Raw genomic sequence first — 27779 nt, forward strand, 5'->3', positions numbered from 1 at the left:
CTACGGGTGGGGGATTCGCTTGCCAACTGCTCTCCGCACGAGGCAGAAATGTGGAGTCATGGAAAGCAGGTGACAAACAAGGCTCCAGTCAACCCATTGCCTCCAAACACATTTTGATTTGGAATCGATTCTCTTCAAGTTCATCCGGGTCCCTGCGGAGTAGTTGTCTGTCGAGCTGGATCTCGCGGCGGCAGCCAGCATCCCGAGAGTGTGCTAGACGGCTGGAGAGCGAGGGAGTGCCGACCCAGTGAGTTTCCGGCCTCTCCATCGCCTTCTTCAACAGCGGCAGCAACATTCACAAGCTATTTGTTTATTTATTTTTTCCCCTTCGTGTTCATTATCCCCAGCAGGGGAGATATATAAACATTGATATAACCCTAACCAGTGCATTGCCATTTCCATTCATCATTCTCCGGGGGGAAACAAACAGGAAAAAAGGATCAACCCCATGAAAAAAACTATCAAGTTTTTTTTTTCTCTTATCCATTCCCTTTTACACGCTCCGAATCTCGTCCATCACTACCTTAGATGGCTCATGGCGCGTACAGATTTTGTCAAATAGCATCCTTCCCATCCTCCTCTTTATCCCGTTCGTCAATCGTCTGATTCTACAGCCGCAGCATCGGGGTATTTGCTCAGAAACACATAGACGAGAGCTCTGAATATGCCTCAGGGGCCGCTTAGCATTGAACATTCGGGCGAGAAGGATGGACATAGCCCACGAATGCTAGCGAGCGTCATTTAAGTCAGCGAGAGGGGCCGGTGGTGATTGCAGGAGTGACATTGAGAGACACAGACGTGGTCGGGATGCTGATCGAGAAGAGAAGACGGGGCTCTCCGCCAGGGAGGAACATACAGAGTGTCGGGGTCGAAGTGGGCCGAGCTTTGAAGACAGACAGACATATTTAACGGGAAGAATGGCACGCTGTTGTCGTTTCCCCTTCTTCGAGTTTCGGTCCAGCATCGGTTTTCTGCGCGCAGGGTCTTCATAAACATACGCTGCTGCGCCACGAAAGGGGTTGTTTTGCGTTTGTTGGTGTTGATCAGTGAGTGTGAGCCGTTCGTCCTCATCAACCAGCACCTGATGGCTAGCTTGTGCTAACGGCAGCAGCAGAGCAGGTCGGCACTGACATATCGAACAAACGTTCTTACCAAATGTCGGATATACTTATCTGCCATGATATATAACAGCATCTATCGATCGATTTTTCATCGATAGATAGATGTAGATGCAGCAGCATGCATAACTGTGTACGCGAATTTGTTTCTTATACCATGCGCGCTCGTTTATGGACTCTTTTTTCCTCCATTTCTATCCTCCCTATCGCTCCAGGCATGATTTCTCTTCATGCTTTTTCTCAGAATCCAGACCAGATGCTCGCGATCACGATTCGATCTAAGAAAAGGGATAGCAGTAAGAGTCCAACTAGCACACCTAGTTGATGGAAAGTAAAAAAAATAGATAAATAAATTGGTGGGTACCTGCATGCCATGTCACGCTTCCATTCCATCCAGCCAGCAATGGAATCAAAAGAACAATATCCGTCCCTTTCGGTGGTGCGAATATTATTTTGTTTGGGGCTGGGAGATTTTGATACTTAGGTAAGTATAGCTAGCTATGTTAGCAGGCCCTCCGACGTCATCAGCCATATTTACATCTCAGTGTGAAAATGAGACACCAACCATGCAGTCGACTAAGAGGGAAAATGGAGGAAGCTTTTTCACCAAATTGATGAATTGATTTTGGCAGATCAACCACCCGCCAAGTTGAGCCAGTGATCAGATGAGGTAAGGTGTCTGTCGTTATAGCGAAGCACAAGGGGAGGGGGGGGGAGGAATATCTCAAAGGAAAAACAAGAGGAGGTGAAGGGGGCAGGTCAAAAGTAGCGAGGGAGGAGCGCAAGGTTTCACATACATATAACCTTACAACGGCAGGACGATAGGTAGATGGGTGTGGGGTCTGTCGCTAACAATTTTTTATCTAGTTGATGGGACAGCTTAACGAGTGACCACAACAATTAATGTTTTGGGCTGCCGCCCCAATGCCAACGGGGAAGTTTGCAGCCCGGAAATGCAACATCGCGGGCCGGAAAAATCCTCCTCGACATGTGGCGCGGAGGTGCAAGTGGTGAAAGAAAAAGAAAAGGGAAAAGTGGGGAGGAGGGGTGCTCAATCTCTCAATAGCTGCGCAGGATGAATCGCTGCCTACGCCGTGGAATGAACAACTTATGCAAGGAAAGGAGAGGGAAAGAAGGGCAGGTTGGACAGAAAAGCACCCAGGGTGTTGGTATGTTTCAAGAACACAGGGCCTTCGTTCACTTGACCCTCTATACGGATCGAGCTGTCATCGACACTAGATCAGGAACTAAATTGCCCTCAGTTAGCCCTCAGAACTACAGCCGCTGAGCCAGCTACAGCACGCCCACCCTCCCCCGGGCACTGAATTGGCAGGACGAGATGGATATTTGCGCTCTTATGCTATTGCTTCTGGATCAATATCGAAGCTCGTGACACCTGCAATGAATCAGTGTGGAATTAGCTTCACAGATCCGACTTCTTCATCTTCTTATTACAAGAAATAACCCGCATGAGAATAACATGTTCATCCGAGCCCTATCTCGAATGTGGATATGAATTGAATCCGGACCGATATGTCACCAATTGAACGAAGATTGATTAAATCGTCTTATGCTTTGAGCTAGCTATGAAGAACAATTGAAACAAACCTGGGCCCATCAAGGAAAAAAAAAGAGCTCAAAGGATTGAATCAATCCTTTTCATGGAGAGTTTTTGGAAAGAATTCCTGCACAATTTACTCTGTAATGACCTTTTAAGGATGTCTGGAATTGAGGCTTTGTAGCTGTCATTCGGTTTTGAAACCTTGAAAGCGACAGCCAGGCCAGGCCAATCAATCAGTGAGAAAGTTAGTTTGCATCCGAATTTGGTAAGATCTATTGATGATCTAGCAATAGATAGTTAAAAAGAGCAGCTTTTGAATGCAGTAACTAGTTCTTTATCAAGCTGCCTTCATCAGTAATCCTATCAACGAACTGAAACAAATTGTCTGTGCTAGTGGGGAAGGGATAATGGTAAGCAAGGAAACCTCTCGAAGACTCATTACTGTAGAACGGCGAAGCCGGTTGACCACTTGGTCAGATGTTGTGGATAATTTATGCCGGATAAAACCACGACGATTTGCCAGGCCAGACCTATTTCTGATGGGGCTCTATCTAAAGGCCATTTTTTTTAAAAAAAATATATAAGATAATGCATCCGAGGATGGATGTCCGTTTATTGGGAATAAAAACATGACATATTATATTGATTGACTCTTCCACACAAAAGTGAAAACAGAAACGCTTTTTGCTTGCGAACAAGTTCTCCGCCTGGTGCCTATCTTCCACAGATTTATTTCAGGCGGATGTTTGTCAAAAAGGGGACGGAAAGCAAGCTCTAGGCGTAAGCAAACTGGCCCCCAGCCCAGCCGCAAGCGGGCCGCATCGTGACGTCCAATTTTTTTTAAAAAATGCGCTGATTGATAAGGAAAACGGCCCAGCGCCGTGGCCCGATATTGTAATTCTCACCCCATTGGCCGGCGATTGAGTCATCATTCGAATCGCTGGCGATATCAAAACCAAAAACCGAAGTCAAATTTGAAGACCGGGAGCTTGTCATGATAAGGACGGACAGACCGATGAATCGCGGACCCTGAGGCATAAAATCAATGAGGTAGATATGCAGCTTAGCGTTTGAAAATGAAACGCCGAAGGGGCGAAAGGCAGGAAAGGGAGAAGAGGGAAAAAGCCGTTACTCCATGCCGCGGCTCATCAAAAAAAAAAAAAAAAAAAGGAAGAAGAGAGAGAGGCTAACAGTGTGAGCTACCAGCACTTGTGAAGGTGGAAAAAAAAAAGTCCATGCACACGCTAGAAATATAAATGGAAATCTCAATACCAGAGTTCAAATACACCCAGGCCACTCCCAGCAAAAGTTATGGAGCCATGATGCCTAACTTGACAACCAAGCTTTAGGGCATCCAGCCTCTAAACCCACACCAACTGGTCAGGGGGCCTGTCAACCGGGCGTGTGTAACATGCTTTACCATATAAATTTCTAGCCTGTGCAAGGATTTGTTTTTCCACGCGGCTCCGTATAGCTAACTACGCTGTACGGAATATGTCTGAGATATTTCGTTAATCGACAAGCAATCGGGTTCTGTTTTCGTCCAATTATTTTCACGATCCACGCCACCCTTTTCTTTGCCACGACTGTCTTGCGGACAGTCTGCGCAGTGCTGAGCCAACGGGACAAGGCGCTAGAGTGTTAGACGGTCAATTTTCGCTCTTCGGATAGCTAGTTAGCTAACAATAGCACAGAAGCCCCGCTATCACATGTCAAATTGTGTCGGGGAGACAAGGGGCAAGCTGTCAGATCCTTGAGAGGGCCCGCGACATCGAAGACAAGAAGCGCAAAGCACGGGTGTCGCATCTATGATTATTGATGACATTATTTCAGCTGCACAAGTCGCAATAGCCCCAAACAAGCTCGGGGGGAAGATAATGAACGGAATGCCACATCTGGCCCAGGGTGACGTTTATCTGTTGAACTTTACGAGGATTTGTGGATGGTGTGATCCGTGCTGAGTTAGATTAGTTATTGATCCGAAGCCAATGAGCCAGCGATTGTGCTTATCGTCGAAAAAGTAGCAGCAAAGGGAAAAGAGCCCTGCTAACACGCAATGCAAGATGTATCTGACAACTACGTTTGGTCCGATGCACTATTATTCCTGGGGACGGCACCGAACAATGAACATGGATTCAAACAGGAATTCGAGCTTCACCAGGGCGAGCATCCTGTTTGAGCCAGGAGGGTCTAGAATGAATTGGCGCTGGGCAAATCTGAGTCTCTTAGCGTTGGATAGGCCAAAACTGATCCATTGGAGTGGGGATCCGCCACTATACATGCAATGCATGTCCATGTACTCCGTAGTTGCATCTCGAACGAGCTGGGCTCATTAGATGATATCACGTCTTGCCTCTTCTGTTTGCGAGAATTCGTTATGAGGGAGAAACAGATATCGATGTTCATCAATGGTGCTGGATGGGAGCTAGTGGGGAGACGCAACTCTGGAGGGAAGCTGGGAATAACAGTAATTAAAAACACAAGCAACAAAGAACCACGGCGCATCAACAATCGTAATTTATTCGAACATCACCGGTGATAATGAAGCAGCAGACATGCGCCGTACCGCCTGCACAGGCACTACTGGCACAGGAGAATGCGCTCTTGACGGCGACGCAGCGGAATATTACTGCATCAAAGCTGCGGCCTGGCCACTTTCACATGCCTGCGATCCGGGCGATCAGTGGCTGGCAGCTCCGAACTCACGGACACGAGCCAGCTGGGCCCTGAGGTGGAGAGCCCAGCAGAGTTTGAGAAACGACAAGGAAGATACAGATGAAGTCAACGGTGCGCGCAATCCTTGGTTCGGGAGAGTTAGTGCTGCTTCGGAAAGCTGGGAACGCAAGAGGGTTGGTTGTCCTGGGCACGTTTCCTTCTGCCTCTGTCTGGGCCTCGATTAGCTTCAAGCCGACAACGCACTACGAGAGCCTTGATCTTGCCGGATCGCTTTCCTTGTTCTCCTGTCGATATAATAATAACAGCCAGTTTCCCGCTTCCTGCCGCCTCTGTTGTTGTTTTCTTCTTCTTCCCGTCTACAGCTTACCTAGGAACCGCCCTCGTATCAAATAGTGTCCGATATAATACCCTATAACATACATACTCCTTCATCGCCCTGACGTATTTCATCACTATCAACAGAGTCGGTATCTCTCTTTACATGTATTGCTTCATATGCCGTTGTGTAATTCTAACTGATTTCAGCAGGCGCCATCCCTCAACATGGGTGAACCCATCGTTAATGGCGAGAAGCCATCCTCCCAATTCCTTCATGTATGTCCCCTCTCTTTCCAAGATGGCCCCCCTTCAACCTCTCCCCTCTCCAACCTAAACCTAACTTTTTTCCGCCCGCAGCACCTTTCTACCTTGCCTGTAGTTTCCGCCTCCCTCACCTACATCAAGAACCACCCCTACGGCCAAAAATCCCTTCAGCTCGCCGATCAAGGGTACGCCAACTATGCAAAGCCTGTCCTCCCTTTCTTCTCCAAGCCTTACAACTATGTCGCCCCTTACGTCGCCAAAGCCGACTCCCTAAGCAATGAGGGCCTCAAGCGAGTCGAAGACCGATTCCCCATCGTGAAGAAGGACACGGAGACGATCAAGGGTGCTCTCAAGGGCTACATCCATATGCCATTCCGTGTGGTCGAAGAGGGCAAGAAACATGTCCTTCAGGTTTATTCGGCGGAGTACAAGAATTGCGGCGGCGGCGAGGGCTACGTAGCTGCCGGCAAGGCAGTTATCACCACCGGCCTGACTATCACGTCTGAATCGCTGGAGTGGCTGCGAGCGTGCATCACGCGCGCTGAGCAGAAGGGGAGGGAAGGTGTCGAGGCTGTTTCGGAGAAGAAAGTCTCGAAGAAGTGACTGAGGAGAATGGAACCCATCAAGGACTTGTCCCTTTCCGCCTGCCGCCTGCCGCCAGCTGTCACATCTTAATGAACCTGGATGGCGAGGCGGGGGAAGCGGGGGGGTTGACTAACGAAAGAGGAAAAGAAAAAAGAAAAAGAAAAGAAATTTCTGCTTCCTTCTAGATTGAGAAAAAAAAATGTCTGTGTTACTGCTCGTGCTACTTGCTACTTGCCGTATTGGATAGGTCAGTTTCTTTCTGTCATATGCAGGGTTTCTGGGACGTTTTTATTTCTGTTTAGGGTGACTTCTATATATATTTTATATGCCCTCGACTCTATTCTTTCACTCATGCTGATGTTCCCAATTTTGGTCAGTTTAAGGCGCACTACTGTTGATTGTCAATTTGTCGATCTGTTTGAAAATTTCTCCCTTCTCATACATTGTTCACGTCTGCTTGCTTCTTTCCTAGTTGTACCATAAAAAATGTGTCCTTGTTTGGAGAATGCCGTCGCATTTATCTCGGCTTAATATATTGTTGACATACTCTCTTAGTTTATTTCATGTTATCAAATCTAACTTTCTGGGTATCGAATGGTATTTTTTTTGTCTCTTTCATGTTGAGCCTGTTTGCTTGTAAATTCTTTACTTCTTGAGACAATGTTCAAAATCGATGATATCATCGATACATAAGGGATTGGGTTTTGTTTCATATTTGCATGTGAAATCTAAATATACATGTGAAAAAGGGGACAGATTTTAGACCTTAGACCTGGGAAGGAAAACAAAAAATTTGCCACTCATCGGAAAATGAAAAAAAAAGCAGATCTGGAAAAAATTTAGAAGGAAAAAGGAAAAAGGGAAAAATGGGTTTATTTACCTAGGTAGGAAGTTTTACCCTACTGTCAACAGAAGTTTATCTTAAAACTTTTTTTGCCCCCCTCTTCCCCCACCTCCCTCCTAGAAGAGAGGTAATGATACTAATTATAATTACCCAGTCCAACCTCCGCTTCCCATATGTAGTTTCCCGCCCCGCCCTTTTAATTAATCAAGCATTCCGGCGGTCCCGAGCGCTAACTTTGTTAAGCGAGCGGTTAAAAGAAGTAGTCCAAGCTGGCGCGTCTAGTGATTGATTGTTCTTGGGGGAGAGCTCCCTCACGCCCAACCTTCTAAAAGGGGGGTTTCTACGCTGTGGTTTTTCTTCCTTAACGCTTTCGTTCTCACTTTGCTTTAAGTTTAGGCTGTAGAGTACATGTACTACTGTACATGTTACCGTGCAAGCTTCTTTTTTTTTAATCAGTTTCATTGGTGTGAATGGCATATGCTATTTTTTGCTTGACACATCCTAGTGTAGCAGCAGGCATGCTATCTTTACTCGCTCGGTCGATATTTTGTGTTGAAGATCGCGCTGTAGCGAGAGGCCAAAAAAGGGGGAACAGGGAAAACGGGGAAATAGAAAAACAAAGAATATACCACGCGAAATCTGCTACACATTTTCGGCATTCCACAGTCGTGGAATGGGAGAAAAATTATCGCCGGCGAAGGCTCAGTGAAACCAGAAACCAGAGCAGGGTTGAAGTAGCAAGATGTAACGCCTACGGTCTGCCTTGCCATCCTCAATCGGATGGCATGGATGTTGGTGTCAGCGAGAGGAAATATAGATATCCAGCGGGGTAAGTCTGCTCCTCCGCGGACCATCTGCCACAACGGAGACTGGCTGTCTGGCGGGTGAAATGCGGTGAATGGGACTCAGGGGAAAGCAGATTCGCTATCTATCCATATTCATGTCTGGAGATGATGATTCAATTTCATCATTCTGAAGAGGAGAGATATTGGCACTGATAAAATAAAAGTATATTTCTCGTGGTTCGATGCTTGGGAGATGGCTCATTGGGAACTGGCCGGCGAGATAATAATATCACACCGTTTGTTAAGCAAGGCATGAAGTTATGGGAATCAACTTGTTCCAGAACATCCCCCCGCCCGCTAACTGACTTCAGAGCACAACTCATCATTGCCAGGCCCATCTCTTATTAATTTATTGGCCCTGGACAGGCCGCGCGAAAATGGCCCGAAGGCTAGGCTAGTCGTGAACAAACCACCTTGCGAGAGTGGAGTATCAAAGGAGAGAAATTGCAACTTATGGCTTTTGATGGTGATAGGCGGCGTCCAAGTAGTGTACAACCATGTCACGGGTACTGTTCAGCATAGAAAAGGCGTAGACGATCATACCGGTGACGTGGAGGACAGGACCCTTACCTGCTCTGGAATTCCGCTAGGAGGGATTGCGGGGAGAGGTGATGTTGCGTCTGGAATAGGGTCATGTAATATTTTGTCAATGACATAACATCCGGGCACTGAACCGCCAGAAGATTACTGGCTTGCTCCGCCTTCTAGAACATCCTCCGAAAATTCCAGAACGATGCATGTCTGATGGCAAACAGAGCCGGTCGTATGTGGACCTCAGGATGCACATGAGGCTACCGACTATGTATGAACAAAAGGCCAATTTCAGCGCAAGGCGCAACGGTTTCCGCATTAACAAGACTGCTGGGCTGTTCGAACCGTTGGAAGATAGGCAATGCTTGTTTAATTAGCAATAGTTCGACAACACACACTGCAAAGATTCGCTTTGAATCTCTCCGTGCTTGGCCCATGTTGATATGTAAATTATGAGGAGGGCTATGTATGGCTTAGCCTGACCTTAGCTCCGGCTTATCCTATCCTGGGACAAGAACCTGTTGGGGGTCAGTCAGGGATTCAATTCTATCTTTCCTTGAACTGATGTGGCTTAGACTTTTAGGAGATCAATTGAAGTCTGGTGTCATTGAAAAAGGAAGCAAGTCTTTAGGTCAAGATATCGAATCGGCACGACACAATGAACACCGTAGGGAGACAAGCCACCCCCAGTAGTTAGTTAAGTTGAATAAGTTAGTCTTCTAGGTGCTCCAAGGACAAGGATAGCCATAAAACCTGTAGCAACAAAATCAACCTAACCCCTTTGGCTTGCGTCTCCTCAATTGGACCCTTCACATCAAGCTAATCTCCAGAGTAAGCGGAGCTACTGCATCACAATCATTTCTGGAAGAAGAGAGTTTGCTTGGGGTTTTGCTTGGAGTTCGGCTCCCTGACCTTCTATTCTTCACTGACCAAGGGCCGCTGAGACACGAAGTGTTTATTGGCCATCTCGATTTACCACGCGCCTTGAAGTCAGCCCGGTAAACGAGGAATCTCCAGAATCGGCCTTTGCTGTGAGGGATGATTGCATGAGGCTATGGCAGGAAAAGCTGCTCTCGTATTGCCTCAGGCTGGGGGCTTGAACGGTGCTGCTGTGCAGTACATACATACAGAGTAGGCAAAAGCTACCAGAGAAACCTTTCCAACGGCTCCTGCAGCATGTGACGACTTTCCAGATTAAATATAGAGCATTCATTGTTGTTATTTGACAAGATCCTCCAATTTTGTCCGGGAACTCTTTGATCGAATTTCTCTGCTCGCTGGATGCGCATCCCTGACTTGGGGCGGTTTTCGTAGTGTGCCTAAGGGGACCCCTAACGTCACAAGCTATAAAAAGCTGCCGCTGTCCCTCCAGGGCTCCGCATCAACGTTTGGCCCATCATCCACATCACTGCCAACGCTAGAACCCGGTGTGCCATCAACAAGAACAATTTACATCGATATAATTGTTATTCGAATCAATACGCCCCCACAACGATCACAATGTCCTCGCAAAACTGGGATGAATCCGTCCCACTGGCGTCAAACCACAAAGCTCCATCAACAGGCCCACTTCCCAGCGACGTCGGCTTTCGACCTTCAAACAATGGGCTTGTGACTGTGCAGCCAGCCCGCCTCGAGGACCTGCAGCCAAGTTATGCTCAGGTCCTCAAGCATCCCGATGGCGACGCTAATGTCCACGGCTGGTATGCATCCATGAGTAAGTCCATATTACCACTTAACCGTCAGGCCGCCCTGCCCTCTTGAAAACATCAAGGTTGACGCCCAACCTTTCTTTTATCTAGTTCACACCTTGGGCGAAACCATTGGATTCATAGGCGCCATCCCTTGCTGCTTATGCTGCCCCAACCCCTTCAAGCCTATTGATCAGGGTGAAGTCGGCTTGGTGACGCGGTTCGGTCGCTTCGAACGTGCTGTTGACCCGGGTCTCGTGAAAGTCAATCCTCTCAGCGAGCATTTGACTACAGTCGACGTGAAGATCCAAATCGTTGAGGTTCCCCGCCAAGTTTGCATGACGAAGGATAACGTCACCTTGAATCTGACCTCCGTTATCTACTACCACATTACCTCTCCCCACAAAGCAGCCTTTGGCATCACAAATATTCGCCAGGCGCTTGTTGAGCGGACACAAACCACCCTCCGCCACGTTGTCGGCGCACGTGTGTTGCAGGACGTCATCGAACGCCGGGAGGAAGTCGCCCAATCGATCGGAGAGATCATCGAGGAAGTTGCTTCGGGCTGGGGTGTCCGAGTCGAGTCGATGTTGATTAAGGATATCATTTTCAGCAATGAGCTCCAAGAATCTTTGTCAATGGCTGCGCAATCCAAGCGTATTGGAGAGAGTAAAGTTATCGCTGCTCGCGCAGAGGTGGAATCAGCCAAGGTTCGTAAAACCCATTCTGCTCGTACCTTTGCGTTTTTCTTTGATAGTTTGTTTTATTCAACTAACGCCGTTACACCCTATAGCTCATGAGGACCGCCGCCAACATCCTCTCTTCCGCTCCCGCCATGCAAATCCGATATCTCGAAACTATGCAGGCAATGGCTAAGACCGCCAACAGTAAAGTCATCTTCCTGCCGGCTATCAACCAGACCGTCCAGGAACAACTCCGAACCGCTGAAGCCGCTGGAGAAGGCCCAAGTCAGTACGGTCAGAATTACGAAGGGGACGCTGACGGCTTTCAGCAGGCAATGAAAGCCCGCGTGGTCGAGGATATCTAGAGGTTTGCACGATAATTATTGTCAATATCGTGATCACTTCGTGCCGATGTTGGCGGATGGAATGGAACGTTCTAAGGCTTAGCTTCATCCCTCTCCACCGCCCTCCCCCTTCCCCCCCGTGCTCCCTCTCCGCCCCTATTCTTCCTCCTTAAACAGCTTCATTGACTTTATGCATTCTTAATTCTCAGCAACCCCCTTCTATTTTTCTTTTTCCTCTGGAACGGTCTATTCTTCAGCTCTTTTCATATTGCAGCGATACCCTTTCATGATCTGAGTCCTTTACTGTCTACGCTCTTTTTTCCCTACCTCCCTCTCTTCTGCTTTTTGTTTTGATATGTGCATATGTATGACTTTTCTCCGCCCAGTGTACGCTTTGTATTTAGCTGCTCAATTTGGATTTTTTTATTTTTATTTTATTTCATTTTTTGAAACTTCACTCCTAATTTGGATTATCCTCCTCTCCGCTCACAAGATTGGAAAAATTGCGGGGTAGGCTGCATTAAACGCGAAGTTAATATATAAAAATATAGGCAAAATTCCTGAGAGAAAAAAGAAAAAAAGAAAAAAAGAAAAAAGGAAAATCGGTCCGTCCAGCAAATTGATGTCTCAACATTTCTCCGGATTCTCCTTAACCCCCGCAAATCGTACTTAGTATTCATTGCACTGTCCATGTTTCTGCGACAATATATCTAATCTATAATCGTCATAACTTAAATCCGTTCAGTCATTCTCAGCCCAATTGCCGCTGTTGTTGTTGATGTTGATTTAATTCGATTAGTTATTCTTTGATTGTTGCTTGCGTCGCTGAGGCCTCCCTCTAGGTATATACATACCTAAGTAAGTACATACATTACGGTACCTAATATCTATGTTTTTGAGGGGTGCAATTTGTAGTAGTTCTTTGCTTTTGGGCTTGATTTTTCGCCTTTGATGTAGGGCTGTTAAGATGGAGAGAGAGAGAGAGAGAGAGAGAGAGAGGCGGGAATGACACAGACATTTTTTGATCGAGATGTCCAGACATCGCAGTTGACGACGTCGTGATATAGAATCAATCAATCGAGAATTTAAAGACGTTTTTTAACGGGAGACTTGTACCAACCGGTGCAGATAGGGATGCGCGATGCGACGACCTACCTAGCCCTGTGTTCCCAGTTCAGAGACAAGGGGCAAAGAAAGGATGACGATGACAACCTCCATTTAGATTGAGAGAGAACACTTTTGCTTTTGGGGGAAGAGGAGAGACCAGGCGCGCCAGTGACTGCACTGGAGGGTTGCGGGTTGGGTGAGCGGTTGCTAAAAACTTCTTTTGCTGCAGTATGATGTCAAAGCAGGGCTTCCCATTCGTCAACTCCACTTGGTCAAACTTTTTTTTTAATCGTACTCATACAATATTGAGGAAAAAGGAATAACTAAATAATGTATCTTTATCAGGAAAAAACACCCTTCTACCCCGTCCAAGATGGAATTTCGCCTAGCCAAAAAATCAAATACTCAGATGTGATACAGGAATGAAAAAGAGTAAGAATAAGGGAATCAATCAATAGCTGGTGGGAGAAAAAAAAAAGAACGAAAAAACAAGTTGATCATAAAAGAAATCAATACAGACTCCATATATGAACTCTCCCTCTAAACCTCGACCTTATTTGTTTCTAGAGCCGTGGCTGTCTCGCCGCAGTGTATTTTGTTCCAGGTACTTGAACTGAGGACATGCCTGGCCCAACACAATAAAAGGTCGTCCGTCTGTGGCAGAGAATTCCGTTTTGTCACTTTTTCTATAAAACCCTCCTTCCTTCCGTGTCCCTCCCTGGTCCTACCGCCCGGGTTTCGCAAGCATATACCTCACCGCTTCCGCAGCAACAGGCGTATCCCAAGCACTATTCGCTCCACCCCGTCTAAACTCCGGTCCACTCCCATCTTCCCCCCCGCCGCGTGTCGCTTCACCCATGATAACTTCCAAATCGCGCTTCTGACTACTCGTCCAGCGCCTGATGAAGTTGGCCGGATCCTGACTCAGCGATTGGAAGAACGCATGTCTAGCCTTGGAATGGGTGAGTGCCTGGACAACGACGGCGAGTTGGTCATCGAGCGCGGAGACTTGACGGAGCATGTTGGGATAATCCGTGGCTGTTGTGATTGAGAGCATTTTGGCGCGCAGCGGATCGTCCACAGCCACTCGGATATCGTAGACTGTGGGCGTTGGGTTTTGGTGGAATTCCGGATCGACGCGAATTGTGTAGGGAAGTTTGATGGGGTCTAATGGGGAGGTGTGTGCGCTGGCACTGTCGGGGATGGCGGGGAAGAACATTTTGTCTCGGTTGAAGAGCTGTAGATGTCTTAGTTAGTCGGTTGATTTTAAGGGGGAATGGAAGGTCCACGGAACCTGGAGTTATGTGGAAAATAGTATAGATGTTTTTGACGTACAGCCTTCAAACGGTCATCGCATCGCACTGCCCTTTTATCTTCATTTTCTTGAAGATCCATTGCTTTTATATACTCCCATATGCCCACGACAATGCCGCCGCGTGCTTCCTCGTCCGTATCCAGGATGGATGCTAGCTGCTTGCTCAGCCTGAAGCGCTCTGGGTTTTCGTCTCTTACGAGGCTGATTGTGGCATTGAGGTTGACTTCCGCAGCACGGGAAAACTCAAGAGAGTCAAAGTCGGCGCTGGGTGGTAATGACACAGCACCGGCAGGTATGAGAGGTTTGGTCCAATTGATAGTCGCTAGATCTGCGACGCCAGAGGACACGTTTGTATCAAGTTCAACCGTGATTGACTTGAAAAAATGGGAGAGGCGCTTTCGTTGGGGTAGGGTGTGTTTTTTGGTCTGGTTTTTCTGTTTTTGCGCTGAGTCCTCCTCCATCGCATCCGGATCATTCTGGCCATTCGTCTTGGTTTGTTCGTCGTCGCTATCACTTTCTGAATCAAAGGTATCGGATTGGTCATCAAGCAACTTCCCTTCGATCTTCACCTTGTAACGCCCGCTCCCAGATCCACAATTGCCATTCTGGCCCAATTCTCTCTGCCATGGCTGGTTTTCCACGGTATTCGAGATCCATATACGCAACGTTCGGAATCTTTTCACAGATCTATTGACGGAATCTTGAATATCCAATCTTTTCCTCACCATAGCTGCATCTAGGCGTTTTTCGACCTCCCGCAAACTTTTATATTGCGCGACACCATCACCTATGATTGACTCCTCCACGCCATCCGGAAGATTCTTGTCTGTTGGTTTCCGACTCCGTCGCAATGCAGCATCAATAGGATTGGGGACATTGCGCTGGGTGAGTTGAGGGTTTGGAACTGGAGCTGCGTGTTGTTGGATGGGGACCGGCATCATGGCGCCTAGGATTGGGAGGCAAATTAATATATAGGTTACAGGCTTGCCAGAAAAATAAAAAAATAAAAAATAAACGCAAGTGTCGCGTGTAAAATGGGAAATTAGATTGAAATAAGCAGGAAACAACGCATCAAACGGATCAAGAAGCGAAACTCACCAGGGATGGGAACAGCTCTACGCGGAGTGGCAGGTGGACGATGCTGGGTGGCCTGGGGATAGCCACGGTAGTTGGGCTGCATCGCAGCGTTCATGACTCTTGGTCTAGTCGGTTGCTTGGGTTGAACTAAAGGCACCGAAAGAAGCGAGCGGACCAGCAAATAGGAGGGGCTAATTAAACGGAAATGTGGATGTTTTGCTTATCGACTATTATCCTTCAGGCGAGCCTTGACTTTGAGCTTGTTCAGGAGGAAAAAAGTGTTTGCTGTGTTTGACAGCACCAGCACGTGAATGGCTTATTCATCAACAGGCGCCCGCTAAAAGCACAGCCACCTGCCAGCAGTAGAGAATATGAGGAGATATCAGGTCACATTCATTCTTGCTGTTATGTGCTTGCTCTCTTCAAAGTAGAATAAAATACTCTGGGCCATGTACTAGTAGTTATCGCCTACCAACATACTCTTGGAGAGGTTAGCTAGCTAATTGCTTGGTCTTGCGCTGTTATCCACTGCTTGGGAAAGATGTTGAGCAGGCTAGTTACATCGCATCGCTGCCTCCACTGATCGATGCACTGCCTCATTCTTGTCTTTCGACATAAATGTCCTGTTTGTATGATGGCTGGCAAACCCTTCAGCATCTTTCGACATACAAAAGCACTGCAATATAACCTTTTTGGCCCTAGTATTCATGTTAAAGAAGGAATGCAATACCCAACCATAAGTCAACTCAAGGCTCTAATATTCTTACCGATGCACCACGATGGACCTAGATCATACAGGGCCGCCACCTGCCTACTATGACAGCAGCTCACCACGGCTGGCGGAGGCGTCTCCTCCAGATTATGAAACTCTTGTTTCCCGTACTCCTTTTCCCCTGAGCCAAACACCCAGCACCCTTGATCCGGCAGAACCCACAATCCTCACCATCGATGGCAAGTACATTTTCTCGTCCAAGTGTCCTGACCGCCCACTCTATAGTCTCTCTCATGAGCTGGACGGTCATGAACTAGGGGCTGGCATACTGGTAACGCGACTTGGAAAGAAGAAGCGGGACCTTGATAGTATATCTCAGAGATATCAAATCCCTGGGAGTGATATCTCCAGGCAGGATGTATTTGCTCTCCTGAAAACAGCACAAATTTTTTCCTCCACTGGGGGGTTGCTCATAGATGGACGGAAATGCCCTTCCGACAAACTTGGAAAAATGAGCAAGTGCATGACAAGATACGGTTTCGGATGGACAGCTGGTGGAGACGGCTTGCCTTTCTTGGAAGCTCGGCCAACTCTCTTTGTGGAGAGAAAGCAACAAAGTGACCCGGATGCTAGTGGAGAGGCCAATGGGCGATATTATGAATGGAGACTAAAAGACAAGGTAATAAGGCCGAAAGACAAAGCAGAGGACAGAGAGGGGACGCTCCTTGCGATCGAGACCAGAAGACGCTGGGACACTGAGAATAAAGTGGAAATTACTAAACCAACACTGGAGCTAAAAACAGATGTTGATGCTCTGGAGTTGAAGGTCTTCGATTTTTTCGTTGCTGCGTGGTGCATGCACAATTGGCGGGAAGCAAGGGACATCACAAAGGAGTCTTTGACATGGAACGAGTGTAAGTATCGCGTTGGATTACCCATGCATCCAGTTTCTATTATCCATTCCGTTTGTCCCATACAGTTTGAACTGACCTATCTGTCGTGGACCAGTTAAGGAGCAGGCTAAAGTGACGAGGAGAAAAAATGCTGAACGACGGAAAAGGAATATCAACGGCTTCGGTGTAATTGCAGCAGGGTCAATATTTTAAACAATGCGCGAATAAAAAGCACTGAGGAAGCAACTGTGATTCGGCCCGTTTCGACAAGGGGGATTTATAACTCCAAGGGCCTTCGCCTTCAACTCATGGCACTCGCCATAACCACCTGCAATGGACCGTCGGGTATCGTTACATGACATGGTTATTGTATCTACCAAGAAAGTCGATTTTACGTTGAACTCTGTTAACCCAAGGTTTTTCATGTTAGCATCCGTTTCTCACTGTCGTGTGTCTTTAAATAGGCCATATTGATCTTCCTAGTGTTCTACTTTTTCCACTTTCATTTTTAAACGCCCCCACCTCTGTATGCACATTTCGCAAATAATTGGCTGCACATCTTTATAGGTCTTGACAGTGCACTTGTGTCTTGCTTTTATTTCTTTCTGGTCTTCCATTCCATGTGCTGCTTGATATAATGTCTGGGCCATGCAATTCCTGATAGTGCAGTGAAACAGACATCTCCGATCGATGACGTTCAGGATAGTCAAATCCTACCACCCAGTGGAGCCTGCTAAAGGTTCCCCTAACATCTACCTATACCCACCAATTTGTCCTGGGCCATGTGATGATGACCCCTACTGGCCTTATGTTAAGATGGCTGTGTTTGGTACTTTGCGTTATTATTTAATACGGGATATGAACAAGCGCCTTTGCGATATAAAATACTGAATATATATACTAGTATCCTGTATATATATCCAGATGCTAAGCGGTTTTACACCCACCAGCTTGTCATTTCGATATCACCGGCTTCATAATAGCTACTTCTTCTCTTCTCTTCTCTTTCCTCTTCCGGTGTCACGGTTGTTTGAAGCGGACGGCTCTTGAATAATGGCTTATCTCTCTTGGTATAGTATATACCTCCTAAGATTGTTTCGAAACATTGGAGGTCCTTAACAATTTTTGTCCGTTGTTTTTGGTTTCAGAATATTTTCTCATCCTTCCCTCCTCGGAATTTTTCATCAAGGAAGATTATATGATCGTTTATTTAATTATCAACCATATTAAGCTTGTAGCTATCTAGGAGGGGTATACCGCGGGATGGAAAAAAAAAAAAAAAAAAAAAAAAAAAAAAAAATCTCTGGGGGATTTTCCACCTCCCTTTCATACACAAGGTAGCATGCAATGAGCAAAAACAATCTAAGTCAAAATTTAATTCACCTCCTTTTCCGTTCACTCAACCTCCATCGCTTCCACCGCGACCCCTTTACCACCTCTTTTTGCCCGTACATACCCAACAAACTCATCAATAGCACCCGGCCACGCGCCATCCTCGCTCCACCAGTCGAACGTTTCATCCTCCTTTGTCTTCCTCATAAACACCTCGACCTGTTCCCATAAGTCTTTATTGACAGGTCTCTTCCAGCTTTCCTCAACGAACTCAATCCACCAGTCGAGCCAGGGCGTGCTGCGCGTGTTCCAGTTGATACCACCATTGATAGTTGTAAAAAAGAGTCGCCACTGCTCCGTGGCTATATCGAGAGTGAGGTTGCGCTGACCCGCTAGACGGCAGATGATGAAGGTGTAGCGATATACGCGGCGGAAAAGGTCGGGTTCGTTTGGGATACGGGCGCGAAGCATGGCTGCGTAGGAGGTTTGTTTCGAAATCGTGTCGCAGCTTTGTTTGGGTTAATAGCTAGATACATGGAATGGGGGATTTGAAAGAAAGCGCACAATGGACGAGCGAAACGAAGGAGACGATGATAACGAACAAAAACAGGAAAGGCGGAATGGGAAGAGATATGACGCATTTTAGAGGACTAGGGCAACACACTTAATGTTTTTCCAACCGTCAACAAAATGTTCTCGTGTGAATTCGCCCATGGATGGAGACCGTAGGTGTTCTGCGATGGCGAGACAAACAACCTCGTCTAATTGTACTTGAATGTCCCCCAAGTACTTAACAGCACCTTCAATCCCAATGACATCTGGATTTCCTACAGGATCATCTATATAAAATTCTCAGAAGGCCATCGTTTTGTTGTATGTGGGGACATCGGTTAAAGGAACAGACATACCGCGATAGCTATCAAATAGCTTGTTGAGTTCCGCAACCGCATTATTAGAACCGCTGTCTACTGATTTCTGATAATACCTGTGGAAGGAAATTTCAGTAAGCAGTGGCAACGTGATTTCAGGTCAAGGAACAAGAAACAATAAACGGAAGAACGAATAATTGACAAATAAGCAAAATATTGGAGTAAATGGAAATGAACGAGATTCCGGATATCGACCAAACAGGAACAAAAATGGAAATGGGCATACACCGAACGAGGCCAATGTCCCATCCCAAGTCACCCAGGCGTGTAAATGATGTATGTAGATAGCGGGTAATGCCTAGAAGCCAGCGAAGTGAAGAATTACACTGTCGGCTCCATTCCCGCATCTTGCCTGGGGAATAAATAGGGATTCAATAGGACTAAGAAATGGTGAAGGTGAAGATTCGTATAGCACGAACGGATTGCGGTTGTTCATTTTCTCTCTGCTGCGTACTCTTAGGGTTATGGTAAAATGATTGGGAAGAACGTGTCGTAGCCAGGCGCGGTTCTTATAAGGCAACGCCCCAATCCATCGGCTCTGGTGGATGTACAATCCAACATCAAATATGGCTCAATGAAACGAAGAATCCCAGATGGTACGAGAGGAAGAAAGGGAACTGGCTGCTGACGAGGAGCTGATATAACAGGGGGGTGAGACAATTTGTATGCAAGCGCATAAAGTAATGATAAATGGTTGCAAAAGCGGCGAAAGGACATGTACGGGAAGTGCCATCTGTGATAAGAATTGAAGTAGCGATTTGCCGTGAAGCAGGAGGTACATTCACTTGAACCAAGTTGGTGATGGAAGCCTAAAGCCTAGCACCAATATCTCCAAGAAATAACTTGAAGAACGACTTAGTAGAAGGATAATGCAACGCCTTCCAGCAGCTGACTCGCTAATCGCGCTTTCCTTTTCCATTTGCCCCTACAAAGGGCTTTTGAGTGTTTTGTATTTTAGAGAAACTTGGCTGCAGGAGGAACGCTTTATTCTATGGCATGCAACAGGATTGTTCTGACGAAAATGGAAAGGAGGAAAGGAAACCCAGAAAATGTCCGTCCAAAACAAACGAGAATATGGAGTAAGAGAAAAACCGCGGATATCACCTACGCGTCTACAGCACGTTCAACATTCCATCCGTTTGATTTCAGAAACTGGAAACGAGAGTTAGTATGCCGACAAGGGAGCAATAATAAAACATAATACATATTGACTGATAAATAACTAGGCTCATTATCGACACATAAAGGAGAAAAGTCAAAGATCCAAAAAGGAAATAAAAGAAAAGAAAAGAAAATGAAAAAAGGCAAGCCATATGACGTACCTTGCTAGCAACATCTCGGGCGCCAGTGATACCAATAAACTGTGATATCATTTGTTTCTGGCTTGGTGAATATAGCGATGGCATCTTGGGAGACTTCAAACCCGTATCTTCTTTAATCGATGTTAATCAACTAAGGGCAATCTCTGTCTGACCCAAAGAATCTCGAAAGGCGGGGGTGGGGTTGGGGTTGTAGGAACGCTCTAGATGTGTGAGGGAAATGGATGTTTACGAGGTGTCCGATATAAAAGCCGTCAAGCAATACGCAAGAATGGTGGCCAGTATATAAATAGTTCGAGTTGTTGACCAGCGGTTTCAGCCTTGTAGGTCGCCTCTGTTGTTGTCTTTCCATTTCCTGCGCCGCATCTCCGCGACATTTGGACGGGATTACCCGAACGAAGCGCGCGGCTAATTCCCAGCTTAATTCAACCTCACGTGGACATGAGCCCTGAACAGGCAGAATGAAACCAAATATTCCGAATATATTTATTAGGCCCAATGCATCTAGAATATTTTCAATATCGATGATTACTCTAAGCTACCGGTGGTAGGCGCCAGAAACCAAGGCTTCTCTAGCAGTGAATCTGGGAGCTTTCCGATTCCACGCACGACATGAGCGTAGTGCGTTAGGTAGGTCAATCAATACACATACGTAACTAAATGAACTCGAAGCTATAGATTGAGTAAAAGTGGACACAGAACAAAGACGGAAGCCTGGAAAGCAACAAATGCGAAAATCAGAAGTAGACACAAGTAAACGCCAGAATTTTCCACCGGACCAGGAAACGAATAAAAATAGGAAATAAATCTAAGAATTATTACGTGGTAAATAGTGTATCCTCCTGTTTATGATGTTAGAAAATTTCTCCCGCACAATATATTTGGCCAGGTGACCATAGATACGCCCTGAAATGTATATATGCTTCTTACCTCTCTGAGATACTCTCCTATGTCTGCCTGCCGAAATGCTGCAATGCCTGTGGGATCAAGCCTTCGTGCTTCCGCTGTTGATCGAGCGGTGACTCCGAATCCCTATTGTACACGAAATCGTAATGAGCAATCACCCAGCCAATAAACAAAAAACATAGTATATGTCCAAGACTATCATGGTTATAACGTACTAAAGGCGTGTCATCCATCGAATACACTACCACACCGGAGTGTTCCGGACAGTCTTCACTCCACCGCCCAACATGCGCTTTCACAATATTCCCTCCGTAAAGGAATGGCATCTCCCCATTCGGCTTGATCCAGACCTTGTATCTCGCATGCGGTGCAATCACATCCAACGCAGTAATATGTAGTCTGAATTTGCCCGTCTTGGTGAATTTCCCGATGCAAGTACCTAGCGAAAGAAGATTTTCGCGAGGCACTGCCGTGGCCAGGTTGGCTATCGATAGGCGCACATAGTATACTCGGGAGCCATGGAGGCGGAAGACATGGCGGTCATCTGCTGAAGACTGGTCGCCTTCTGTGGCTGAAGAGGCGGGAGGTGCGATTAAGTTATTCAGGGAACGGCCAGTGTAGTTTGCGAGCTTGGAGAAAAGGGTTTTGGTCTCTGTCTCCGTGAGGGCGCGCATGGCAGCGGGGTGATCTCTCGGAAGTACACGCTCCAGAGATAAGGGGCCCAAGAAATAACAAGCTCTGGTGTTGAAGGAGATCCTGGAGCTGTGGGAATCTTTTCTGCAGATAAAATTTCCCCGCTAGCGTGAAGTCTTGGCATTTTCAGTCCAACGAAATTATTTTTTTCTTACCACAGCAATACTAGAAAAGATGATAAATGCTTGCGACGAACACAAATACCCATGGCAACCGAACATGCATTTAAACGAAAAAGGCTCAGTTTGTCTAAGGATGGTGATTCATATACACCGTCTACGAATGGCTCCTCTATGAAGGATTTCTACAGCCGTGCTGCAGAGTGGAATCTCGAACAGGATTACGAGCGCCGGCCGCGCAAAACCAGCAAACGAGATAAAGAGAAAAACCGTCTTCCGATTAAAACTGCGGAAGGGACGATAGAACATGTTTCAGAACCTATTGTGGAAGATGACTCGGAAGATTTATTCGATTCGGACGAAGATGATGTGGAGGAACAGCCAGAGGCGGAAGTTGTTGAGAAGCCAAAACCATATGTGCCTGCTAAAGTCCAAATTCTAGAGGCAAAAGAAGAACTGGCAAGGATCGCAGAGCTTATCAATGAGGATCCAGAGGAGCATACCGGTTTATTTAAAAGGTTGGCAGATATGGTATCGGAGACCTCGCTTCCCGCAGTGAAAAAGCTAGCATTGGCGACCCAAGTGGCTATATACAGAGACGTGATTCCTGGCTATCGGATAAGGCCGTTAGGCGAGGACGACATGACGACCAATGTTTCGAAGGACGTACGGAAACTTCGTAATTTTGAGCAATCGCTTCTCGCTGGGTATCAGAACACTGTCAAGGTGTTAGCTTCGTTCGTGAAACCACAGACAAAGGAAAGTGTTGATGCAGAAGGCTTGAAAGCTGTTTCAATCAATTGCGCATGCAGTTTGCTTATTGCTGTACCCCATTTCAATTTTCGGGGTGAGCTGCTAAAGATTCTGGTTTCGCAACTTGGCCGGCGGAAGGTCGATGACAACTTCGTGAAGTGTCGCGAGACAATAGAGAAGATCTTTGCCAATGACGAGGATGGGATCGTGTCCATGGAAGCGGTCAGCTTGTTGTCTAAAATGATGAAAGCTAGAGACTACCGTGTTCACGACAGCGTGTTGGATACCTTTTTACACCTGCGTCTACTTTCCGAATTCTCTTTAAAAGGCTCAAAGGATACCATTGATAACCACAAGAGCGACGAAACAATTAAAGGGAAAAAGCCAAAGATGAAGCGTGAGTTTAGAACTAAAAAGGAGCGAAAGCTGTTGAAGGAGCGAAATGCAGTTGCAAAAGATATGAAAGAAGCAGACGCTCTCGTCAGCCACGAACAACGGGATAAGATGCAAGCAGAAGCCCTAAAGCTGGTATTCGGCACGTATTTCCGCATTCTCAAACTCCGCAGCCCAAATTTAATGGGTGCTGTGCTCGAAGGCCTTGCGAAATACGCCCACTTAATCAACCAGGACTTCTTCGGAGACCTCCTTGAAGCCTTGAAAGAACTCCTAGCGCAAACTGCCACCTCCGATTCTTCTGAAACCGTGGATCCCTCGGATACCATTAATGGACCTGATTCCCTCGAAGAAGTTGCTACAAGAAGTATAACCCGCGAAGCGCTCCTCTGTTGCATAACCGCCTTCGCTCTCCTCGAGGGTCAAGATGGCAGCAAAGCTGCCTCCACCCTGCACCTCGACCTCAGCTACTTCATGACCCATCTCTATCAATCTCTTTATCCCCTTTCTTTACATCCAGAAATCGAATACAACCCCAACAAATCCCTATATCTCCCTGACCCATCCTCCTCTCTTCCCGAACATGCCCAAACTAAGACCGACAACAAAGTGAACTTCCAAACTCCCACAGTTCTTCTCCTGCGCTGCCTCCAATCAACCCTCCTTGCCAAAGGTACTAACGCGGCCCCTCCAGTCCGCGTAGCAGGCTTCACGAAACGGCTCATGACCGCCTCGCTACAGTTGCCGGAGAAGTCATCGCTGGCTTTGCTCTCGTTATTAACTCGTGTAGCGAAGCAACATGGGCGGAAGATCGCGCCGTTGTGGAATACTGAGGAGCGTCGGGGGGATGGCGTCTTTAATCCGCTGGCTGAGACGGTCGAGGAGAGCAATGTGTTTGCAGGGAATGTGTGGGAGGGCGAGTTGTTGAGGTTGCATTATTGTCCGAAGGTTAGGGAGGCTGCGAAGGAGGTTGAGAATGTTGTTGCGTCGGTGAAGTAGCGGAGGCGTATTGGCGGGGTAAATAAGAGTTAAGTCTTAATATTATGATTAGAACCTTGGGTTATAGATTTCCCTCTTCCATATTTACTGCCAATCGAGTGGTTTTGCTTATCGTGTGTGTTATTTGAATAACCGGTCGCTGCTAACTTACCTTGCCGAGAGCCTAAAATGAAGTCGAGGGGGAGAAAAAGATAAAGAAGCCTGGAGAAGCTACAGTCGAAATATCGAATTCCATGCGAGTGCCAAATTAATCTTACACAATTGAATTTCGAACAATTAATTCCAACACCATACCCACATGGGACCATTCCACGACCAGAGGTAAACTCACAGGTTGAAAAAAGACAAACAACCGGAAATAAAGGAAACTACTGAAAGGGCTGAAGAAGCGAATGCACCTTCCGTGTTATTCACAACATGTTCGAAACAAAAAAGAGAAAGATTGAAAACACGACCGGAGATGGAAAAAGAAAAGCTGCAAACTTCACAAGCCGAATCCAGAATATCTCATCACATTTCCATGGTCATTGTGTGCTTTAGTTTGGTGGGCCTTGCATATCGTTATTTCCCTGAGGATTCACCTGGTGGTACCAATTCGAAACGCCCGCCCATGGCCGATGCACGTTGAATTCAGTGTTGGCAGCAGGCCATTGCCCGATCTCAGGACTGCTGCCAACGTTTTGGGCTCCGTGGAAACGATGAAAACCTACTTGGGAGTATCCCTGTCCCGGGTGTCCTGGAGGCGATCCGTAATTGGGGCTAAAATCACGATGTGGCATGTAACTCCGGTTTGAAGGCATTGCCCCGTCACGCGTGGAGGTCTGGTTGTGCCTCATGCTAAATTGACGGTGAGGGTATCCTCTGTATTGCCCAGAAGCGTGCGCATGAGCACCATGTGTTCCTGGATTGCGGGAGGAGGGTTGAATTTGTGATTGTGCTTCATAGCCGCCATGTGTATACACCTGTGAAGCCGCTGACACTGGCTGTTGCTGTCCGGTAGAGTTTGGGGTCGCAACTGTGTGGCAAGTTAGCAACTTTTTGCGGAGTGCAAAACGAATGCCTTGGAGGTTCTCACATTTCCTGCTGCCACTCCCGCTCGCGCTGCCACGCCGACTCATTCCGCCGTTGTGACGTTTCCAGAAACCCCTTTTCTGGCTCGTTGGTGGGCCGTGCCAATTACTAAATTGTTGTTGACCTTGGTCCTGCGCCGTATCGCCTCTCACCGAAGGGCTTGTCTGGGAACGTCTTCTTCCCATTGGTCCTCCAACATTCTCTTTGCCAACATCATTTTCCCCCATTCTACCTGTACCTTGTACAATTGATGGTCTACCCTGATCAACAGGGGTTATGTACGTGGTAATCGGAATACCAGCAGTAGTATCGTGAGACCCTTGTTCCACAGCATCAGACCACTTTAGATCATCGCTTTCTCTGGCTGCTGGATTTGCGGAGATGGTGTTTGCCGTATTGTCACCGATTTTTGCCAAACTGATGGCAACCGATTCCACTGCTTCATTAAATTCTCCGGCTCCCTGGGTGACGTGATTGGTGATACTTTCTTCGTATGATGCAAAGCTCCTAATGCCTTCCTCACTTTCCAGTTGCTGCGGCTTTCCCCAAAAAGCTTTCAGATGATTATTGGTGTCTTCGAGCTTCTTACTGATTCTTATCTGTTCGATTTTAATGGCAGCAACGTCCCCGGCGAGGGCCTTGAGTTGCGAAAGGATTTCATTTTGAGCAGTTCCTTCGACTCGTAAGTCCTGTGGAACCGTTTTGGGAGAATCATCTCTGGGCGTTGACTGTTCCACCACGTTGGAGTCTTCGCCAGGAGAAGTTTCTAGCTCCATGTAGTGGTCGTGATGCGAGTGAATGGAAGGCTGGACAAAAAAAGGCGGCCCCTGACCACGTGATTTATTACTTCTTGCTGAGCTACTGCTGGAGATTTTCACACCGCTGGATATGCTTGTGCTTCTGCCATCGGGGACGAAAGAACTATAGGAGCTAACCTCTCGAGATTGTGGGCGTTGTCTAAATTCCACTGGCGTCGGTGGGCGGAGGGGGAGCTGGGGCAAGGAGGCGTGAACGTTTTGGCCCGGCAACAAGACCTCAGTGTTGTTCTCGCTTGAAGTTCGCCTTGGGGTCACAGTGCTGCTACTCCCGCACACAAACTCAACGTCCGCCATTTCGACTGAGCCCTGAGCACTTGGAATTCTCCTCTCTGGTAAGACCAGTTTGCCGCTGCCTCTCGTGCCGCATGTCCCTTTGTTGGTTAGGCTTAAATCAGGGGATCCAAGAATAATTCCCTCCAACTTAGGTAAAGCCTGGCAGTAATCTTCTTGAGGTGTCTCTGCTGACCCTACGCTTGACTCAGGAGTGAAATTCGGCTGAGCGGCTCTCCGATTTCCACCATACTCCTCACCTTGAAGCCTAGGCGTGGAGCTTACCTTCCTCACTGCTCGAGAAGGTTCGCCTAGCACCTCAGAGAAGGAGTCCCATCTTGGCAGAAGCGGCGCTGAATCCGGTTCTCTGTCGGTGCCCTTCTTCTCCTTGGGGTAATATATTTTGGGCTCTTCGGGCCCTTCAAAGATGTTGCTAGTTGTCGTAACAGTTGCTGGGTTAGTTGCTGGGGGTGGTGCGGACTCGCTAATTCCACGGCTTCTGGGAGGCGAGTAAGTCAGGGGCTGGAGCAACTCAGCCATTGTTTCGCGTTCTGGGGCAGCAAGATCTTCTCCTTGTGCCGCTCTCTGTCCCTGCTCAAACCTCAACATGCAGACGTTCTTAGGTTTCGGGCCCATCGTTGGCCAGTTGGTGTTTTCCCGCTTTATCTTGGATGGTAATTCATGGTTAGCGCCGTTGTACACTACTGGTGGTTTTCCCTCGTCATTCAAACATATAACAGAAAAAGAAGCATAGACTTGCAAACTTCCCTATCCACACAGCAATAATATGGAGATATAGGGTAAAATGTAGGTAAGTAGAATCTAACAGATGACAATATTACTTCCACCGATGAAGAGAGAAACTGATGATTGTATTGACAGGGGGTTGAAACGGGGTGTTGGAAGAGGTAAGCCAATTGGATGTAGGAAATGCAAATAGCGAGTCAAGACAAAGGGATCAGAGCCCTGGCAGTTCATGGAAACGTTGCCTCCAGTTTCCAATCAGGGAACTTGAGCATTGCCAAAGCCGATGTCTCCTTTTCATATTTGACGGTTGGTTGATTCGTGGGGGCATGTATAGATTTGGGCAAAAATTGTAAAGCAGAAACAGGGTCAGGAGAAAGCAGATCTCAGGAAAAAGCAAAAGTTAGTAACTTACTTGCTAGAGGAAATGTCTTGACTATTAACAGACTCTGATAGTCCTCATGTTCAAGATGCTGTTCTCAACTCGTGCTAATGATCCTAGATGCTAGCAGACAGAATTCTCATAACAAAGATGATAATATTGCATGATACGCAGATGTTTGTGTGAAAGGAAGTTCAGGGGCAAAAGGGATGAGAAAAGTAGGCTGTTGAACAATAACACTCCTAGCGCTATTTAAGCGAGGTGTTTTTGTTCATTCAGTGGACTGGGGTATACCTTCAGGGCTTCTTTACTCTACTTCTATATCTCTTTCGGGATGTGCTCCTTGTTTGGCTTTGCTTCTTGTATAGGGGCTCTTTGTTTTGTTTGTGGCTCGCGAGCGTGCACATGTGCATGAGGAGTAGAAGTGATAATGATATTGATTGCACCTTAGTGTTGGTGATGTCTTTTTTACCTCTATTTCTATGCC

At 47.0% G+C, this 27779-nt stretch overlaps 10 protein-coding genes across 10 annotated transcripts; 5 read left to right on the forward strand and 5 right to left on the reverse strand.

Annotated features, from left to right (window-relative positions):
• Positions 1-88: 88 nt before the first annotated feature.
• HCBG_07408 (uncharacterized protein) lies at positions 89-1179 on the reverse strand (the record flags this gene model as incomplete). The annotated part of the gene is made up of 3 exons (XM_045434457.1): positions 89-221; positions 498-727; positions 1153-1179. The coding sequence occupies 3 exons, from the start codon at positions 1177-1179 to the stop codon at positions 89-91; spliced, it is 390 nt and encodes a 129-aa protein (XP_045284664.1).
• Positions 1180-5234: 4055 nt separating this feature from the next.
• HCBG_07409 (uncharacterized protein) lies at positions 5235-7139 on the forward strand (the record flags this gene model as incomplete). Its single annotated transcript, XM_045434458.1, has 3 exons — positions 5235-5528; positions 5884-5949; positions 6031-7139. 3 exons carry the CDS (start codon positions 5235-5237, stop codon positions 6538-6540), a joined length of 870 nt encoding a protein of 289 aa, XP_045284665.1.
• A 1265-nt stretch (positions 7140-8404) lies between these two features.
• HCBG_07410 (uncharacterized protein) lies at positions 8405-8869 on the forward strand (the record flags this gene model as incomplete). The annotated part of the gene is made up of 2 exons (XM_045434459.1): positions 8405-8447; positions 8544-8869. 2 exons carry the CDS (start codon positions 8405-8407, stop codon positions 8867-8869), a joined length of 369 nt encoding a protein of 122 aa, XP_045284666.1.
• A 1288-nt stretch (positions 8870-10157) lies between these two features.
• Positions 10158-12027, forward strand: HCBG_07411 (stomatin family protein; the record flags this gene model as incomplete). The annotated part of the gene is made up of 3 exons (XM_045434460.1): positions 10158-10459; positions 10545-11143; positions 11227-12027. 3 exons carry the CDS (start codon positions 10243-10245, stop codon positions 11479-11481), a joined length of 1071 nt encoding a protein of 356 aa, XP_045284667.1.
• An 861-nt stretch (positions 12028-12888) lies between these two features.
• HCBG_07412 (SWIB complex BAF60b domain-containing protein) lies at positions 12889-15090 on the reverse strand (the record flags this gene model as incomplete). The annotated part of the gene is made up of 3 exons (XM_045434461.1): positions 12889-13804; positions 13903-14828; positions 14981-15090. 3 exons carry the CDS (start codon positions 15072-15074, stop codon positions 13292-13294), a joined length of 1533 nt encoding a protein of 510 aa, XP_045284668.1.
• A 539-nt stretch (positions 15091-15629) lies between these two features.
• HCBG_07413 (uncharacterized protein) lies at positions 15630-17564 on the forward strand (the record flags this gene model as incomplete). Its single annotated transcript, XM_045434462.1, has 2 exons — positions 15630-16585; positions 16680-17564. The coding sequence occupies 2 exons, from the start codon at positions 15739-15741 to the stop codon at positions 16775-16777; spliced, it is 945 nt and encodes a 314-aa protein (XP_045284669.1).
• A 395-nt stretch (positions 17565-17959) lies between these two features.
• On the reverse strand, positions 17960-19261 carry HCBG_07414 (defective in Cullin neddylation protein; the record flags this gene model as incomplete). The annotated part of the gene is made up of 4 exons (XM_045434463.1): positions 17960-18404; positions 18561-18735; positions 18805-18881; positions 19245-19261. The coding sequence occupies 4 exons, from the start codon at positions 19259-19261 to the stop codon at positions 17960-17962; spliced, it is 714 nt and encodes a 237-aa protein (XP_045284670.1).
• Positions 19262-20698: 1437 nt separating this feature from the next.
• HCBG_07415 (ribosome biosynthesis protein NIP7) lies at positions 20699-21724 on the reverse strand (the record flags this gene model as incomplete). Its single annotated transcript, XM_045434464.1, has 3 exons — positions 20699-20986; positions 21075-21176; positions 21266-21724. 3 exons carry the CDS (start codon positions 21722-21724, stop codon positions 20963-20965), a joined length of 585 nt encoding a protein of 194 aa, XP_045284671.1.
• A 216-nt stretch (positions 21725-21940) lies between these two features.
• Positions 21941-24287, forward strand: HCBG_07416 (nuclear export protein Noc3; the record flags this gene model as incomplete). Its single annotated transcript, XM_045434465.1, has 1 exon — positions 21941-24287. The coding sequence occupies one exon, from the start codon at positions 21950-21952 to the stop codon at positions 24005-24007; it is 2058 nt and encodes a 685-aa protein (XP_045284672.1).
• Positions 24288-24543: 256 nt separating this feature from the next.
• HCBG_07417 (uncharacterized protein) lies at positions 24544-26802 on the reverse strand (the record flags this gene model as incomplete). The annotated part of the gene is made up of 1 exon (XM_045434466.1): positions 24544-26802. One exon carries the CDS (start codon positions 26800-26802, stop codon positions 24544-24546), a length of 2259 nt encoding a protein of 752 aa, XP_045284673.1.
• Between the last annotated feature and the right edge of the window lie 977 nt (positions 26803-27779).

Source organism: Histoplasma capsulatum (genome assembly GCF_000150115.1).
Source record: "Histoplasma capsulatum G186AR genomic scaffold supercont2.12, whole genome shotgun sequence".
In the NCBI taxonomy this organism is placed as follows: Eukaryota; Fungi; Ascomycota; class Eurotiomycetes; order Onygenales; family Ajellomycetaceae; genus Histoplasma; species Histoplasma capsulatum.